The 17,801-nt window shown below is 44.6% G+C and overlaps 1 protein-coding gene across 3 annotated transcripts in view; it reads right to left on the reverse strand.

Moving 5' to 3' along the window:
- The window catches only part of hira (histone cell cycle regulator a), a 115,771-nt gene that overhangs the window by 36,007 nt on the left and 61,963 nt on the right, over positions 1-17,801 (reverse strand). For 2 of the 3 annotated variants that reach the window (XM_070887588.1, XM_070887590.1), the window contains 2 exons: positions 10,699-10,890; positions 1,672-1,842 (listed from right to left, as the gene is read on the reverse strand). In XM_070887588.1, the coding sequence (XP_070743689.1) occupies positions 1,672-1,842; positions 10,699-10,890 (363 nt within the window). The remainder of the gene's footprint in view (positions 1-1,671; positions 1,843-10,698; positions 10,891-17,801) is intronic. The other variant, XM_070887589.1, reaches the window with a different exon arrangement.

The raw sequence follows: 17,801 nt of genomic DNA on the forward strand, positions 1-17,801 counted from the left end.
GCGGTGAGAAGGAAATATTTTTTCCACTTCTTGCACTAAGCATCAGCATTAAGTAGTCCCTCGTTTAGATGCAGAGTAAAGTGTCCTCAACTCTAGCTCAAAAATGAAGAAAGTACTTGCATTTATATGGCAACTCATCACATCCCAATGCGTGTCACATCCAATAAACCACAATGTTTAGGGCCCCGACTGAGATGACATTTAATGTCAACCAGTGTTGACTTACAGGGAGCTGATGATCAGTTGAGAGACTGCCCCCAGCCGACTTCACTCAGGATCCTTAGAGGTTAGAGACAGAAGATCTTTATCCTGGGCCAAATTTCAACCCACAAGTGAAAAGATAATGTGCTTCTCAAAAAATATTCACAAACATACTGAATGCGTTGTAATCGCTTGGGTAACATGGGTTGGTCAGGGGTTAGCTTTTAACACATTATTTCTATAGGTGGTCATTGATTTAAAGATTTTTGTTTCCTTTTGATAACCCAGCTGGAAACCAGTTGTGTAAACAGAGATACGTTGCCAGTCAAATGCAACATAGCCATAAACTCCAGTGAACATTCACATATGTTGCAGAGATTAGTTGGAGTGTGTTATGTACATCAGTACTGAGTAAACATACTGACATATATGAATCCTAATCTTTATATCACTCTCCCAAACTATGCAGCCCATTTCAACCAGGGCAATGAGCACCCATTTCCTATAACTCCACTCATATTCATGGCCCTTTGCTCGGAAACAAATCACTAACTTTTTCCCCTCTCCTGAATAAGGGACTTCATCCTGTGAGAACTACAGACATTGATCCCGTCTGCCAACCTAGCACCACCTACAGAGCTGCTTCAGCTTTTCTATGTTAGAATTATTGCAAGGAATTCCCAATACACTCCATTAATCAGCTAGAACTTCTCTTCCATTTAATTTGTCTGTTTTCTCTTCCCTCTATTCTGAGTTGTTTTCATATTCCTGGCAGTGTTAGAATGCACGCTGACCCATGGTGGTGGCCTGGGGACCCAAGAACATTTACACTCCTCAATAACAAAGTGAGGGATCTTTGGGATCTCCATCCTACCCAGCCTCCGCAGCACTGACTGTGCACTTATGAACAAACAATAGGGTTATACGGAGCAAGAGAGGAATTTGCTTGCTGTTCAACGAATAGCAATGGGCTAAAACAACCCATGGCATTTTAAAACCCAGCCAGTGACCTCCATCCATACCAACACAAATCTGAAAGAAATAACTGGGTGAAGCCTCCACCTTCAATTCTGCAGAACTGTAAAATCATGTAAGTATAGGTTTTATACATTTACCATGTCTCTTATTAGCATATATTAAGCCTCAACTGTCTATTGGAGTACGCCTTGAAATAACAAACATTCTCTGGAACTCCTTCATGTGACAACGTGAATGGAGAAATTCGCCCACAAATAACCTCTCATGATGTCACATGAGGGAGTTCAACATAAAATGTCTGCTTCCTGAGCACCTCTAGCCAGCAGTTCTCGAGAAACAATACATAGCGATACCTTCCCTTATAATAAAGACGTGATAAGTCAATATAACAGCACAATTGTAACAATTGTTCACCAATAGGTAGACTCCCCTAATTCCTCCCTAAGCCAATCAAAATAGATCCAATGCACACCCATGTTGCCCTGTCCGTACCTGTCCAAGTCACCCTGCCTTGCAGCAGCAGAGATAGGAGCTGTTCCTGGAGTTGCTTTGGATCTTTCGGTGAACCTTGAGTCTAGAGCTTTCATTGGCTCAATCCGTGAAGGGGAGGTCAACAGTTGAGTGCTCGTGGGTGCGGCGGTGGGTGTATTAGTGACTGCAGACCTGAAAAACAAAGACAAGACTGTACTGTACAGGTGCCTCTCCCATCTACATTACACCCTATAATGTAGATATCTCTATGTACAGGTTCCTGTCTCACCTACTGTGTAACATTAAGTCTAAGCTAGTGCGTATAATCAGCCCCACCAGTATCAAGTGCTTGAAGGGATACTAGTTAATGTTGAGTGTTTATGGTGTGGCAATGTCTTTTTAATGGTGTAACTGGTTAGTATGACAAGGTTAGTTTTGCATTTGGTCACCATTTTAGTTTTATATGTTGTTATAGTCTTCTCCCCTCATCTCCTGTTCAAAAGGGCTTAGCCGGTGCTGAGATACAGCCACACACATCTTCACCAAATGGCCACCTTTCATGTGCGATTCCAGATAACGAGCGTTAGAAAGTTCTTCAATTATCGAGGGCTCGGGCACCACATGCAAGCACAATCCTGCCCTTGCCTAGCATCTATACACATGTACTTTCCAGCAGGGGCCGCTGCATATCAATCAGGAACGGTACCGGGCCTATCCTTTCTGCTGGCAGCCCAGAAATAGAGAGGACAATTCACAACACCGATGCAGATTAGCAACAGCATTCAGCTCATCCTCGCTCATCTATGCGTAATGACTCTATAGATACCATTAAACTTTATAAGTCATTCAGGGTTTGTACCTCCATTACCAGCACTCTGTTTCAAGTCGCCTTTGGACGTTTTATTATGTTAGAGGCACTATATAAATGCAAGCTGCCATCGTATTAAATTTGCCTTTCCCGAGTTTGAACCCAGGACCCTTTGTTATTGTTTAATTTGGAGTAGTGTTTTAAATTTACCTTTGCTATGCCACGATACTGCTACAAAGCCACCTGAGTGACCTTCAATGCTGAAACGCCCACATTTCTTCAGTCTCTCTTCTGATACCAGAGAACATGATAGCATCCCTTCCATTCCCTGGCTGATGACTCAATGTGCACAATCCTGGGGCCTTTCGATATTAAATCAGACAGAGAACATCCAAATGTTCTTGCCTTTGAAACAGAAGGTTGTGGGTTCAAGCCCCACTCCACAGACTTGAGCACATAAACCAGGTTGACATTCAAGTGCAGTACTGAGGGAGGTGCCGTCTTTTGGATGAGACGCTAAACCATCGGTCATCTCAGATGGATGTAAAAGAACCCATGGCACTATTTTGAAGAAAAGCTGGGGGAGTTCTCCCTGATGTCCTGGCCATTATTTAACCCTCAATCAACAACACGAAAAACAGATCATCTGGTCTTGCATCTCATTGCTGCTTGTGGGATCTTGCTGTGTACAAGTTGGTTGTCACGATTCCTTACATTACAACAGTGGCTACATGTCAAAAGTACTTCATTGGCTGCAAAGCGCTTTGGAACGTCTTCAGGCCATGAAGCTCAGCTGTTTTACTGGAACGATGTTGCTCAAAGAAAATCTTTTGGGACAAAGGAACAATAGGCCATTCATGTTTACGGCAGAGAAGGAGGCCATTCAGCCCATCAGGTCTGTGCCAGCTTTTGTTCGAGCAATCAAAAACTAATCTCGTGGCTCTTTATCTTCCTCTGTACAACATGTTCATCTTCCCTTAAAGGTGCAATGGTCTCGGCCTTAACTACTTCCGATGGGAAAGCTCCAACTTTCTGCCTAATCTGCATTTCTCTTAACCTCTTTGATTAAATTGATACGCATCATTGACACTTCATCACTGACTCTCCAACCAGAGGAAGTAGGCTTTCCCTCCTCACCCATCTAAATCCGTCATAATTTTAAAAACCTCCATTATATCTCCTCTTGGGTTTCTAGACTCCACTGCTCAAATCCCTCAATTAACTATAGTTTCCCATTCCTGGTATCATCCTGGTCAATCTGTAAATTCAGGAACAAGGAAAAAGCAACAAATTGGCCAACAAATAGCAAACAAAACATGGTGATTAACGGTGAGTTTTCCCCTCCATTTTCTGCCTATTTTCTCCCAGCCTTCCTCTTCTCAAGGCACAGACACCTTGCTGGTGGTGTTTCCTTTGGTATCTCGCTCAAGTGCCTCACCCGTGAACGTTCACAGCAAGTGATGGCAGGCTCACAGCCGAGGCAATAGAACGGACCTGATCCTGCCTTCACCTGGCCTGCACAAACACACCCTTCCAGCAGGGGTCGCTCAAGAGCGATCAGGACGAGCAACTAATTTTCTTCTCCTTAACATAGCGTGCTGTAGGCCAATTATACAATCCCATTACCTTAACATTACCAGCGATTAAGGATTCAGGATTAAGGACCAAGCCTCCTGGTCATTACGGATGAGCTACTCACTGTTGTTATCAGCTGAGAGTTCGATGGCAATATTTCAAAAATCAGACAGCTGTGGTTGGCACAGTAGCCCAGGTCTGAGACCCCCTGCTATTGCCAACTTGTAGAAATAACCTTGATGGTACCTTTAAGCAGGTAGAACCAATTTTGTGTGACAAAGTGGGGTGTTCAGTGAAAATGGGATTAAAAACTCTTTAAAAAAAAACTTACAGGAACACAGAGAGTGGACTGATGAACATCAGTGCCATTGGTTTACGGTGATTGAATAAGTCAAACTGAGGTTTAATTACATAGAATCTGGTATTTTTACCGGTATGTTGGAGATCACGCAATTCTCTCCATTTTTGATGAAAATCTCGAATTAGCAGCCCGGACCATAATTGGTGCTTAATATTGAAAAACAGATTATACGCAGGTACGGAGAATAAATCTGACCACAAAAGAAAAGGTTTTTTGTTAACTAGAAGAGTCAAGAAAAAAGGTCTGAGTGTAATAGTTGATGAAACATTGAAAATATCATTAGAGTATAGCAGCAATCCCATAACTGGCTACATGGGGTATAAATGCAGGTATTATGGACACTCTATGAAACATTGAGAGCAGATGTGGAGCAGTCTATCCAGGTGTGGGGGCCTTGCTATGAATAATTGTCAAACTCGTGGGGAGGATACAGCAAAGGAAAACAAAGATTTCACATCACTGATCGATGAAGTAGTTTAGGAAATAAGATTTATTCTCACGGAAAAAATATAAATTAGCAGAGGGATGATCCAAGTGTTTTATTTAAATAAAGAAGGGAATAAATAATATGGATGCAATAAAATATTTTGTGCAAAGCTAATACAAATAAATTGATTAATATAAAGGAATCACAAACTGAACTTAAAAAATATTTTTATATTTAGAATAGTAATAATGGACAAGACTGCCACCTAGTGTAACTTGAATCAATTCAATTAAACGTATTCAAAACCATATTTGATTCAGCAGGGCTGAGTGCTATGGTGTTGGGTTAGAATCCTTGTACACAAATCACAAAGTCAACATGAAGGTACGTCAAGCAATTAAGAAAACAAATGGTATGTTGGCCTTTATTTCAAGAGGATTTGAGTATAAGAGTAAATATGCCTTACTGCAATTATATAGGGCTTGGTGAGACCACACCTCACACCTGGAGTATTATGTATAGTTTTGGTCTCAATAACTAGGGAAGGATATACTTGCCATTGAGGGAATGCAACGAAGGGTCACCAGACTGATTCCGGGGATTGGGGGTGGAGGGGGGGGGCGGGCGGGGAATTGTCCTATGGAGGAGAGATTGAGTCGACTAGGCCTATATTCTCTAGAGTTTAGATGAGAGGTGATCTCATTGAAACATACAAAATACTTACAGGGCTTAACAGGGTAAATACATGGAGTATGTTTCCTCTGGTTGAGGACTCCAAAACCAGGGGTCACAGTCTCAGAATAAGGGTCAGCCAATTGGGACTGAAATGAGGAGAAACTTCTTCACTCAGAGGGTGGTGAATCTTTGGAATTCTCGACCACGGAGGTCTGTGGAAGCTCAGTCGTTGAGTATATTCAAGACAGAGATTGATAGATTTTTGGATATTAAGGGAATCAAGGGAATATGGGGATAGTGGAGTTGAGGTAGAAGATCAGCCTTGATCTCACTGAATGGCGGAACAGACTCAAGAGGCTGAATGCCCTACTCCTGCTCCTAATTCTTATGTTCTTATGTTCTAAAAACCTATCAGACACATTCACATTGGTTCTTGGATGACAGCTCCACATCAAGCAAGCGTCAGCAGATTGCTGAGAGAATTACAAATTGAACGTGGATGATGCAAGAAACAGAATAGGTATACAATGAACATCGTCATCGTTGAGCACACAAACTAACTCCATGGATGGAGCAGAAATGCGAGTCCCTGAGGATTCTTGGTGATCGAAAAGATGGTTGAATTGATTGATAAGTATTCTATTAAATATTAGAACACCAGCACTGGTGAGGACAGTGCCGCCAACACTAATGGTTGACTGCTTTAATGTCTTCATTCGCAGGATCTTTTCCTGCTAATCGACCCCTCTCGCCATCCCAGTAATGTTTCAATGGAAAGTATCAGAAGCACGAATCTACAACAGATCCATGACTGCATGAAACGCAGGAATTCAACCGTGCACTGCAGCTGATTGAAGGCACTGCAGAGGTACAGGTGAACGTCTCGTAGAAACAGAGAAAATAGGTGCAGGAGTAGGCCATTCGGCCCTTCGAGCCTGCACCACCATTCAATAAGATCATGGCTGATCATTCCCTCAGTACCCCTTTCCTGCTTTCTCTTCATACCCCTTGATCCCCTTAGCCGTAAGGGCCATATCGAACTCCCTCTTGAATATATCCAATGAACTGACATCAACAACTCTCTGCAGTAGGGAATTCCATAGGTTAACAACTCTGAGTGAAGAAGTTTCTCCTCATCTCAATCCTAAATGGTCTACCCCTTATCCTAAGACTATATCCCCTGGTTCTGGACTTCCCCAACATTGGGAACATTCTTCCCGCATCTAACCTGTCCAGTCCCGTCAGAATCTTATACATTTCTATGAGATCCCCTCTCATCCTTCTAAATTCCAGTGAATAAAGGCCCAGTTGATCCGATCTCTCCTCATATGACAGTCCAGCCACCCCTGGAATCAGTCTGGTGAACCTTCGCTGCACTCCCTCAATAGCAAGAACGTCCTTCCTCAGATTAGGAGACCAAAACTGAACACAATATTCCAGGTGAGGCCTCACCAAGGCCCTGTACAACTGCAGTAAGACCTCCCTGCTCCTATACTCAAATCTCCGAGCTATGAAGGCCAACATACCATTTGCCTTCTTCACCGCCTGCTGTACCTGCATGCCCACTTTCAGTGACTGATGAACCATGACACCCAGGTCTCGTTGCACCTCCCCTTTTCCTAATCTGCCGCCATTCAGATAATATTCTGCCTTTGTGTTTTTGCCCCCAAAATGTATAACCTCACATTTATCCACATTATACTGCATCTGCCATGCATTTGCCCACTCACCTAACCTGCCCAAGTCACCTTGCAGCCTATTAGTGTCCAGCTCACAGCGCCACCCAGTTTAGTGTCATCTGCAAACTTGGAGATATTACACTCAATTCCTTCATCTAAATCATTACAATATACATTAAAGAGCTGGGGTCGCAGCACTGAGCCCCGTAGCACTCCACTAGTCACTGCCTGCCATTCTGAAAAGGACCTGTTTATCCCGACTCTCTGCTTCCTGTCTGCCAACCAGTTCTCTATCCACGTCAGTACATTACCCCCAATACCATGCGCTTTGATTTTGCACACCAACCTCTTGTGCGGGGTCTTTTGAAAGTCCAAATACACCACATCCACTGGTTCTCCCTTGTCCACTCTGCTAGTTACATCCTCAAAAAATTCCAGAAGATTCGTCAAGCATGATTTCCCTTTCATAAATCCATGCTGACTTGGTCCGATCCTGTCACTGCTTTACAAATGCGCTGCTATTTCATCCTTAATGATTAATTCCAACATTTTCCCCACTACTGATGTCAGGCTAACCGGTCTATAATTACCAGTTTTCTCTTTCCCTCCTTTTTTAAAAAGTGGTGTTACATTAGCTACCCTCCAGTCCATAGGAACTGATCCAGAGTCGATAGACTGTTGCAAAATGATCACCAATGCATCCACTATTTCTAGGGCCACTTCCTTAAGTACTCTGGGATGCAGACGATCAGACCCCAGGGATTTATCGGCCTTCAATCCCATCAATTTCCCTAACACAATTTCCCGCCTAATAAGGATATCCTTCAGTTCCTCCTTCTCACTAGACCCACTGTCCCCTAGTACATTCGGAAGGTTATTTGTGTCTTCCTTTGTGAAGACAGAACCGAAGTATTTGTATAATTGGTCCGCATTACAAATTCACCTGAATCCGACAGCAAGGGACCTACCTTTGTCTTCACTAATCTTTTTCTCTTCACATATTTATAGAAGCTTTTGCAGTCAGTTTTTATGTTCCCTGCAAATTTCCTCTCGTACTCTATTTTCCCCCTCTTAATTAAACCCTTAGTCCTCCTCTGTTGAATTCTAAATTTCTCCCAGTCCTCAGGTTTGTTGCTTTTTCTAGCCAACTTATATGTCTCTTCCTTGGCTTTAACACTATCCTTAATTTCCCTCGTTAGCCATGGTTGAGTCACCTTCCCCGTTTTATTTTTACTCCAGACAGGGATGTACAATTGCTGAAGTTCATCCATGTGATTTTTAAATGTTTGCCATTAGTTATCCACTGTCAACCCTTTAAGTATCCTTTGCCAATCTATTCTAGCCAATTCACGCCTCATACCATCGAAGTTCCCTTTCCTTAAGTTCAGGACCATAGTTTCCGAATTAACTGTGTCACTCTCCATCTTAATAAAGAATTCTACCATATTATGGTCACTCTTCCCCAAGGGGCCTCACACAACAAGATTGCTAATTAGTCCCTTCTCATTACACATCACCCAGTCTAGGATGGCCAGCTCTCTAATTGGTTCCTCAACATATTGGTCTAGAAAACCATCCCTAATACACTCCAGGAAATCCTCCTCCACCGCATTGCTATCAGTTTGGTTAGCCCAATCATTATGTAGATTAAAGTCACCCATGATAACTGCGGTACCTTTATTGCACACATCCCTTATTTCTTGTTTGATGCAGTCCCCAACCTCACTACAACTGTTTGGTGGTCTGTACACAACTCCCACTAACGTTTTCTGCCCTTTGGAATTCCGCAGCTCCACTTATACCGATTCCACATTATCCAGGCTAATGTCCCTCCTTACAATTGCATTAATTTCCTCTTTAACCAGCAACGCCACCCCGCCTCCTGTTCCTCTCTACCTATACTTCCTAAATGTTGAATACCCCTGAATGTTGAGTTCCCAGCCTTGGTCACCCTGGAGCCATGTCTCCGTGATGCCAATTACATCATATCCGTTAACTGCTATCTGCGCAGTTAATTCGTCCACCTTATTACAAATACTCCTCGCATTGAGGCTCAGAGTCTTCAGGCTTGTCTTTTTAACACACTTTGCCCCTTTAGAATTTTTCTGTAATGTGTCCCTTTTTGTTTTTTGCCTTGGGTTTCTCTACCCTCCACTTTTACTATTCTCCTTTCTATCTTTTGCTTCTGCCTCCATTTTATTTCTCTCTGTCTCCCTGCATAGGTTCCCATTCCCCTGCCATGTTAGTTTAACTCCTCCTGAACAGCACTAGCAAACACTCTCTCTCACCCCACCCTCAGGACATTGGTTCCGGACCTGCACAGGTGCAGACCGTCTGGTTTGTCCTGGTCCCACCTCCCCCAGAACGGGTTCCAGTGTCCCAGGAATTTGAACCCCTCTCTCTTGCACCACTCCTCAAGCCACGTATTCATCTGAGCTATCCTGCGATTCCTACTCTGACCAGCACGTGGCACTGGTAGCAATCCTGAGATCACTATCTTTGAGGTCCTACTTTTTAATTTAGTACTTAAGAAACTCATTTCTTTAGTACTAAAATAAAGTTTCACCAGAAGAGTTAGGTCAAAAGGTGGTTACACTTCAAGAACAAAGCACTGGAATTCACTGCTGTTATTTTGTATGGTTCTGCATTTTGTACATAGTTTGTGGACTGGAGTTTAATACAGCAGCAACAAAGTGAAACTCCTCTATTTCAGGACTTCAAAATACAGCTGCTTTCCCAGTACTTCCTTTTATTAATTTTTGTACTTGTGTTATTACTGGGCATTTCAGGGGCCCAGTGATAGCCGCCAAAGAATCAAGATCCTTCTACACTGCTCCAATCTCAGAAAAACACCCATTACTGCACCAGTGTGACACATCCAGTTGTCACCTTGAGGCCGAATAGAGACTGCCAATATTCATAACAAATTAGAGGTCGTTTTTGCATGGTAATCCACTTGTGATAGGACCCGAACCCTTAAAGTCAGCAGAGTTTTTCATTCCATCAGTCTGAATTGGATTTAAACCTAGGTCCCAAACAGTGGCACAAAATGCACTTTCTCCTCCCCTTCAAAAGGGGAATTAACTATCTTGTTTTGTTCAGTTCGAAACACTTTGTTGCTGCAGTATCAATTTCCTGCCACTAGATGGCACTGTTGCTCTATTATAACCAGCACCGTCCAACTGCACCTGCTGCGGAGCACGCTCCTTCCTTTCGAGTGGGGGAGGGGAAGTCATCTTTTGTTCCTCTCTACTTTCTGCAGCACATTCCATCTTCAAACAACTCTAAACAAGGAATTGTTTTGATTTTGTTTGGCACTAATCAAATGTTCAGGTTGGGATTAACTGGACCTCCTCACTCTAAGGTAGAGCTCACTACTTCTATTGGGTTTTTATTGCATCTGAGCAGACTAGGTAATTAAACAGAGCATTTTGCCCAGTGACTAATATGAGCTGGGTTTGTATGCCCATGTATCTGTGTACCACTGTTCAAATCCAGTTGTACTCAGTATTGTGCATCTTACCCGTCTTTGTTGGGGGTGTCCTCAGCTGGCTTTGCAGTGGCTGGTGCAGGGTCCTGAGTTAGTTTAGCGGAGACGGACTTGGCAGCATTAGAGTCTGAGGAGGGCTGCGGCTGGCTGATCTGTGAAGGCAGCACTGACCCTGGAAGTGCCCCTGTGATGGGTACACTATTAAAAAAAGCGGTCGAAAAATCCCTAATAATAAAAAAAACAAAAGGCAGTTCATGAGAGAAGCCACTTCATGGCATCGATATTTACTTACATGATGGTTTTTGGGCGATTAAATACTGCATTAAAATGACTCAAACGAAAACAATAATTTAGTGGAGTTCAATAATCCAAACCATCACTTCGATCACAGCTCAAAGTCTGGCACTGAACAATGCTTCACTTTCAGATGCCAAATGCTGGAGCCAACATTTGCTACACCTTGAATTCAGCCGTTCTAGGAATACGGACTTCCCTTCGCTACAGCGCAGCTCGACAGAGCTAGACACGTAGCGCATGACCGTGAGGCTGCAAGGACACCCGGGGGTCTCGCGTAGCCCCCCCAAAACAGAAGTAGTATGCAGGAGGCTTCCGGCCTGAGGGAGGTTTTAAATCTCACAGCACAAGGATGACAGAGGCAGGGACCAAATCGAAAAGGACACTTGGAGTGTGTGAGATGGCAGAGTTGAAAAATGTCATAATATATATTAATTTATTTATTGTACACAAATATTATTTTACAGCAGCCGGCAGGTTTGAACAGGCTACTGCTCCTACAAAAGCCTCTGTGAAGCTCCTGTTCAGTTCTCAGCTAATCCTTGACTTTTCTGCAAGGTTCGTCACCACTAGCATTTGTAACAAGGCATAACTATCTTTGCACTACTCTCCACCCTTCCCTTGCAAACCCACCCCACCCCACCGCAAGGAAGGGAATCCCACAAACATCTCTGGCAGATGCCACTAGCAAGGAAAGCACCCGCACAGCTTAATTGGCATCATCAGGAACCACTTGAGGGGTTCTTAATCAAAGTAAGAGTCACTGGCACGGTGGTGATGGACCGGGGGGGTTGGGGGGGGGCGGTGGTGGAGAGGGGACGTTCAGAGAGTAGTGAAGGGAAGCAATTCCCTCACACTAACTTCTTTCTGCAGCATCTGCAGTTCGGCAACGAGTTAAGCGTCACAAGCAGGGTATCCAACCTTTAGTTGGGATGTGTGGACCAGGCCCAGACGTCACAACTATTGAGTAATCACACAGAGGCACAATTCCACCAGACCCAGCTTCAGGTCACTTTCTCAAGTATGAAAACAAATGCTGTAGTTAGGAGGGCAAGCGTTCCTGCACCAGTTCACTATGTGGTGATCAATCGTAAATGATGCAATAGCGAAATTAACATCTTCAATTTTTGCCACGTTTATAAAATTCAATTTTTGTCATTTATAAAATGGAGTCATTATTTTTCATGTTTATAGTTGGCTATATTATGAAACTTATGAACACAAAAAGTTATACATAGTGATTTATATGGGCAATTATCTGTGGTAAGTTAGTCCCAAGATGAGTTTAAAACGTATGCACTTTTATAAGTGTGTGTGTCTGGTGCAGACATTGAGCTGCTTCGAGATCACTGGCGCCATAGTACAGATGCAGGCCGAGCTGCTCCAGTGTGAGCCAATCTCAAAGCCAGTCTCCCCGCCCAAACAGACTGCACAGATTCTTTTAAAAAATTGATGAAGCTGCTCCAGGAATATTGTTCACTCTGGTGAAGGGTTTGAATACAGGGAGATACAATTGGGAAGATAGGAGTAAAAAGAGAAGTCAGGGAGAAATTTTTTTTAAAACCACATGAGTAATAGACTCATTGAATAAGTTATCAGGGATGAGGACAACACCACTAGATCCAAGAGACAACTGATTATGTTTCTGGAGAGAGACTGAATTGAAGAATATGAGGCAAAGATCCATAAAAAAAGAACCGTTTATGTTTAACGCAACATCCTTTTCCTAGAAGTTTATAGGAATGTTAATCCTTCGCCTGACCTGGGACTGCTTATATCCGAGATCCTCAGCCACTCTGAAATTCCCTTCCTAAACTGCTCCGCCTCACTCTCCAACTTAAAGACCCTCCCAGTACTATTTCATTTAGGACATTGATTAGCACAAAACTTCACAGCATAAATTTTGAAAAAAACAAGTGAATATTAGCGAAAAATAACCAGCAGTGCAACGGTCATCAACATAATCTGCAATTAGTACGCCTCAAATAAATACTTTCACTTGTCACATGTTGAAATGTCTCAAAGTGTTGGACAATCAATCAAATCAAAGGACCATGATTTGAGCAAAGACAACAGCAAGTTTGCATCGGCAACATCCCATAAACAGCAATTGGATGGATGACCGTTAATCTATTTTTCAACAGTGCTGTCTGAAAAGAATGTTGGCCAAGTCCGCAGGATTCCCTGCTCTGCTTTAAGTAGTACCATGGGATCTTTAACATCCACTAGAGGAGGCAGAAAGGGCCTCCATTTCGTATCTCATCCAGAGGAGGTTTCACCTTTGACAGTGCAGTATCCCACTGGATTGTGTGCTCAAGTCTTAGTGCAGGCTTGAACCCACGACCTTCTGAGCCAGCAGTAAGAGTGCTGATCAACTAAGTCAAACAGAGAAAAAACTTTTGTAACAAAGTTTCCTTCAAATCTCAACTCACACTATACAGAAATCAGAACATGTGTATTTGAAGCCAATGCAAGGGTGGGGCAAGACTGTGGAGGAGATCCAATGGAGAACAGCAACCATTAAGTGACTCGTCCTACAATGCAGTCACAGGACTTTAGTTTCTAAAGCAGGAGCTACCACTTCCCATTTAGACTTTTGCTCCCATTCCACACACCCCTCTACGTTATCAGCTATTCTACTTGCATCAATAAATTCTTGGCGTGCTATATCTCCATTCTCTCGAATCAACAGCTTTCCCCCATTCCGGTCGGCAATGCCTCTCTTCCTGCATGATGAATGATCGGCAATCCCCCACTTCCACACTCACCTCATCTATCCTGCACTGACAGCCCACTAAACTCCAATCAAAGCAGGGGCATTATTGCTCCACAAAGAACGATGAGAAGTGCCATCCTGGACCTCAAATCTGAACAGCAGTTAAATGGAAACACAGAACACATTGCAAGTCCAATTAACAGAACAGATTCCCAAACAGTTCTGAAGAATTCAGAAACCCCAAATTCACTTGCCACTCAGAACTTCAAACTGCCTTCTAAATCTTAAAATTAGAGCTGGGCCGTTCAGGATTCGTGTCAGGAAGGGTAGTGGAAATCTAGAACTCTCTCCCCCAAGTGAGGCCGGGGGTCAATTGAAAATGTCAAAACAGATTGATGTTTTTTTTTTGTTAGGCGAGGATATTAAGGTTTACGGAACCAACTCTTAAATGGAGTTAAGCTACAGACCAGCCATGATCTAATTGAAAGGTGGAACAGACTTGAGGGGCTGCACCTCTTGCTATGTTCCTAAATAGATCTCAATGATTGAGACACCCCACTAGCCAGTCCTATCTACAGTGTTGCTGAGGCAACTTATGGCAGCACCTCCTCATCACGACCAGACCCTCCATTTAAATATCAACTGGTGAGAAACAAGAATGGTGCATTTCATTGGAGCACTAACACAGAACAGGTGAGAAACAGGTATGGTCTTCATGCTTTTGAGTTACCAATCAAAAGTAGCTCCTCTCACACCTGGTGGGTGAGCAGATCCTTGCCCTCACAGTTTGATGGTTGGGTCCCTATCAGTTTCTCCCTTGCTGAACACTGGCACTTCGGAACATGCTGCTGACTTAAAATTAGAGAGGCAGCAAGGGAAGAAACAAATCCAATCCTGCAGGGAAAGAATCCGCTGAAACTATCTATAATTTGACACATTTTTCTGGTGGCTGCCAAATGACTTTTTGCCAACTTTTGTCACACCAAATCACTTGCCCCGTGCAAGAAGCATGTCAGCCAGGAGACCAAAAGGAAAGTTAAAAAAAACTTCAGATGACAAATTACCATTAGCAAAAAAATTACACATCCAGGGAGCAACAGTAAACAGATGTAGGAGTATCTACTTCTCACAAGCCACTTTGCACCAGAGGAAGCATCAATCATGCCCAGGTTTCAATGCTGTGGGCGTCCATATCCACAATACAAAACTCAAAGGTTGTTTTTTTGCTGACATTTTCTTTGTACAACTGGGTACAATGGACATGATCTTCACCACGCGACAACTGCAAGAGAAATGCAGGGAACAGCATCAACCCTTGCACATAGCCTTCTTTGACCTCGCAAAGCCCTTTGACACTGTGAACCGTGAGGAACTATGGAGTGTCCTCCTCCGTTTCGGCTGCCACCAGAAGTTGTCACCATCCTCCGCCTACTCCACGATGACATGCAAGCCGTGATCTTGTCCAACGGATCCACCACAGACTCAATCCACATCCGGACCAGGGTCAAGCAGGGCTGCATCATTGCGCCAATGCTCTTCTCAATCTTCCTTGCTGCAATGCTCCATCTCACTCTCAACAAGCTCCCCGCTGGAGTGAAACTAAACTATAGAACCAATGGGAACCTGTTCAACCTCCATCGCCTCGATCCACGGTCGTCCCATCCTCTGTCATCGAACTACAGTACGCAGATGACGCTTGCGTCTGCACACATTCAGAGGCCGAACTCTAAGCCATCGTCAACATCTTCACCGAGGCATACGAAAGCATGGGCCTTACACTAAACATCCGTAAGACAAAGGCCCTCCACCAACCTGACCCCGCCACACAGCACTGCCCATCGGTCATCAAAATCCACGCTGCGGCCTTGGACAACGTGGACCACTTTCCATACCTTGGGAGCCTACTATCAGCAAGGGCAGACATCGATGACTAGGTCCAACACCACCTCCAGTATACCAGCACAGCCTTCGGTTGCCTGAGGAAGAGAGTGTTTGAAGACCACGATCTCAAATCTGGCACCATGCTTATGGTCTACAGGGTAGTAGTGATACCCGCCCTCCTAAGGCTCAGAGATGTGGACCGTTTGCAGTAGACACCGCAAAGCGCTGGAGAAGTATCACCAGCACTGCCTCCACAAGATCCTGCAAATCCACTGGGAGATAGACGCACCGTCAGTGTTCTCGCTCAGGCCAACATTCCCAGCATCGAAGCAGTGACCACACTCAACCCGCTCCGTTGGGCGGGCCACACCGTCCGCATGTCTGACACGAGACTCCCAAAGCAAGCGCTGTACTCATTCATGGCAAACGAGCCCCAGGTGGGCAGAGGAAACGTTTCAAGGACACCCTCAAAGCCTTCTTGATAAAGTGCAACATCCCCACCAGTACCTGGGAATCTCTGGCCCAAGACCGCCCTAAGTGGAGGAAGAGCATCTGGAAGGACGTTGAGCACCTCGAGTCTTGTCGCCGAGAGCATGCAGAAATCAAGCGCAGTCAACGGAAGGAGCTTGCGGCAAGCCAGGTTCCTCCAGCCACCCCTTCCTTCAACGACTGTGTCCCACCTGTGACAGAGACTGCAATTCCCGTATTGGACTGTCAGCTGAAAACTCACTTTTAAATGGAAGCAAGTTTTCCTCGATTTCGAGGGACTGCCTATGTTGATCAAGGGACAGCTGCATGCATTTGTCTAAAACACCATTTTATCTCAGTCCAATCTTGGAGTTGGGGAGATGGGGCAGGCAGGGGGGTCGGGGCGGAGTTGGGGGGGGGGGGGGGAGGATCAGGGAGGAGATGGGGGGGGGGGGGGGGGGAGGAGTGGTCAGAGGAGGGGGTGGTCGATGTCCTGCAATGGCTTCTCTTACTCCCATATCGTTACCTCTGGTGTCCCCCAAGGATCTATCCTTGGCCCCCTCCTATTTCTCATCTATTTGCTGTCCCTTGGCGATATCATCCAAAAACACGGCATCAGTTTCCACATGTACGCTGATGACACCCAGCTCTACCTCACCGCCACTTCTCTTGACCCCTCCACAGTCTCTAAATTGTCAGACTGCTTGTCTGGATGAGCAGAAATTTTCTCCAATTAAATATTGAGAAGACCGAAGCCATTGTCTTTAGTCCCCGCCACAAACTGCGTTCCCTAACCATTGACTCCATCCCTCTCCCCAGCATCTATCTGAGGCGAAATCAGACTGTTCACAGCCTCGGCGTCATATTTGACCCTGAAATGGGCTTCCAGCCACATATCCGTAGCATAACTAAAATCGCCTATTTCCACCTCCGTTACATTGCCTGCCTCCGACCTCAGCTTATCTGCTGCTGAAACCTTCATCCATGCCTTTGTTACCTCTAGACTTCACTATTCCAATGCACACCTGGCTGGCCTCCCACATTCTACACTATGGAAAGTTGAGGTCATCCAAAACCCGTGTCCCGATCACCCCTGTGCCCACTGACCTACATTGGCTCCCGGTTAAGCAATGCCCCAATTTCAAAATTCTCATCCTTGTTTACAAATCCCTCCATGGCCTCGCTCCTCCCCATCTCTGTAATCTCTTTCAGCCTCACAACCCCACTCCTCAAATTCTGCCCTCTTGAGCATCCTGAATTATAACTGCTCAACTATCGGTGACCGTGCCTTCAGCTACCTGGGCCCTAAGCTCTGGAACTCCCTCCCTCAATCTCTCTTTCCTCCTTTAAACCTACCTCTTTGACCAAGATTTTGGTCCTCTGCCGTAATTTATGATGTGGCTCGGAGTCAAATTTATTTGTTTTGTCTTATAACACTGCTGTGAAGCGCCTTGGGACGTTTTGCTACGTTAAAGGCCTTATATAAATAAAAGTTGTTGTTGTCGTCGGGAAGGAGGGCGGAGAGGGGTGTTGGGGGGGGGGGGGGGGGTTGGGAGGAGGGGGATAGGAATCCTATCACTTTTATGTCCACTTGACAAGACAACTTGGGATTCAGAATTTACCAATTGTGAAGGATCGGTGGGGATAGCCTTCCCCAGCTCGAGTCTTCCCTGAACTCTTGTTCTGCAGTATGTGTGCAGGTGGCACAGAGAGCCCAGATTGATGAACAAAACCTCACGTATAAGTTTTGTCACAGGCCCAGGCTCGTCGAGTTGGC

The sequence above is a fragment of the Pristiophorus japonicus genome, chromosome 8 (genome assembly GCF_044704955.1).
Source record: "Pristiophorus japonicus isolate sPriJap1 chromosome 8, sPriJap1.hap1, whole genome shotgun sequence".
Classification (NCBI taxonomy): Eukaryota; Metazoa; Chordata; class Chondrichthyes; family Pristiophoridae; genus Pristiophorus; species Pristiophorus japonicus.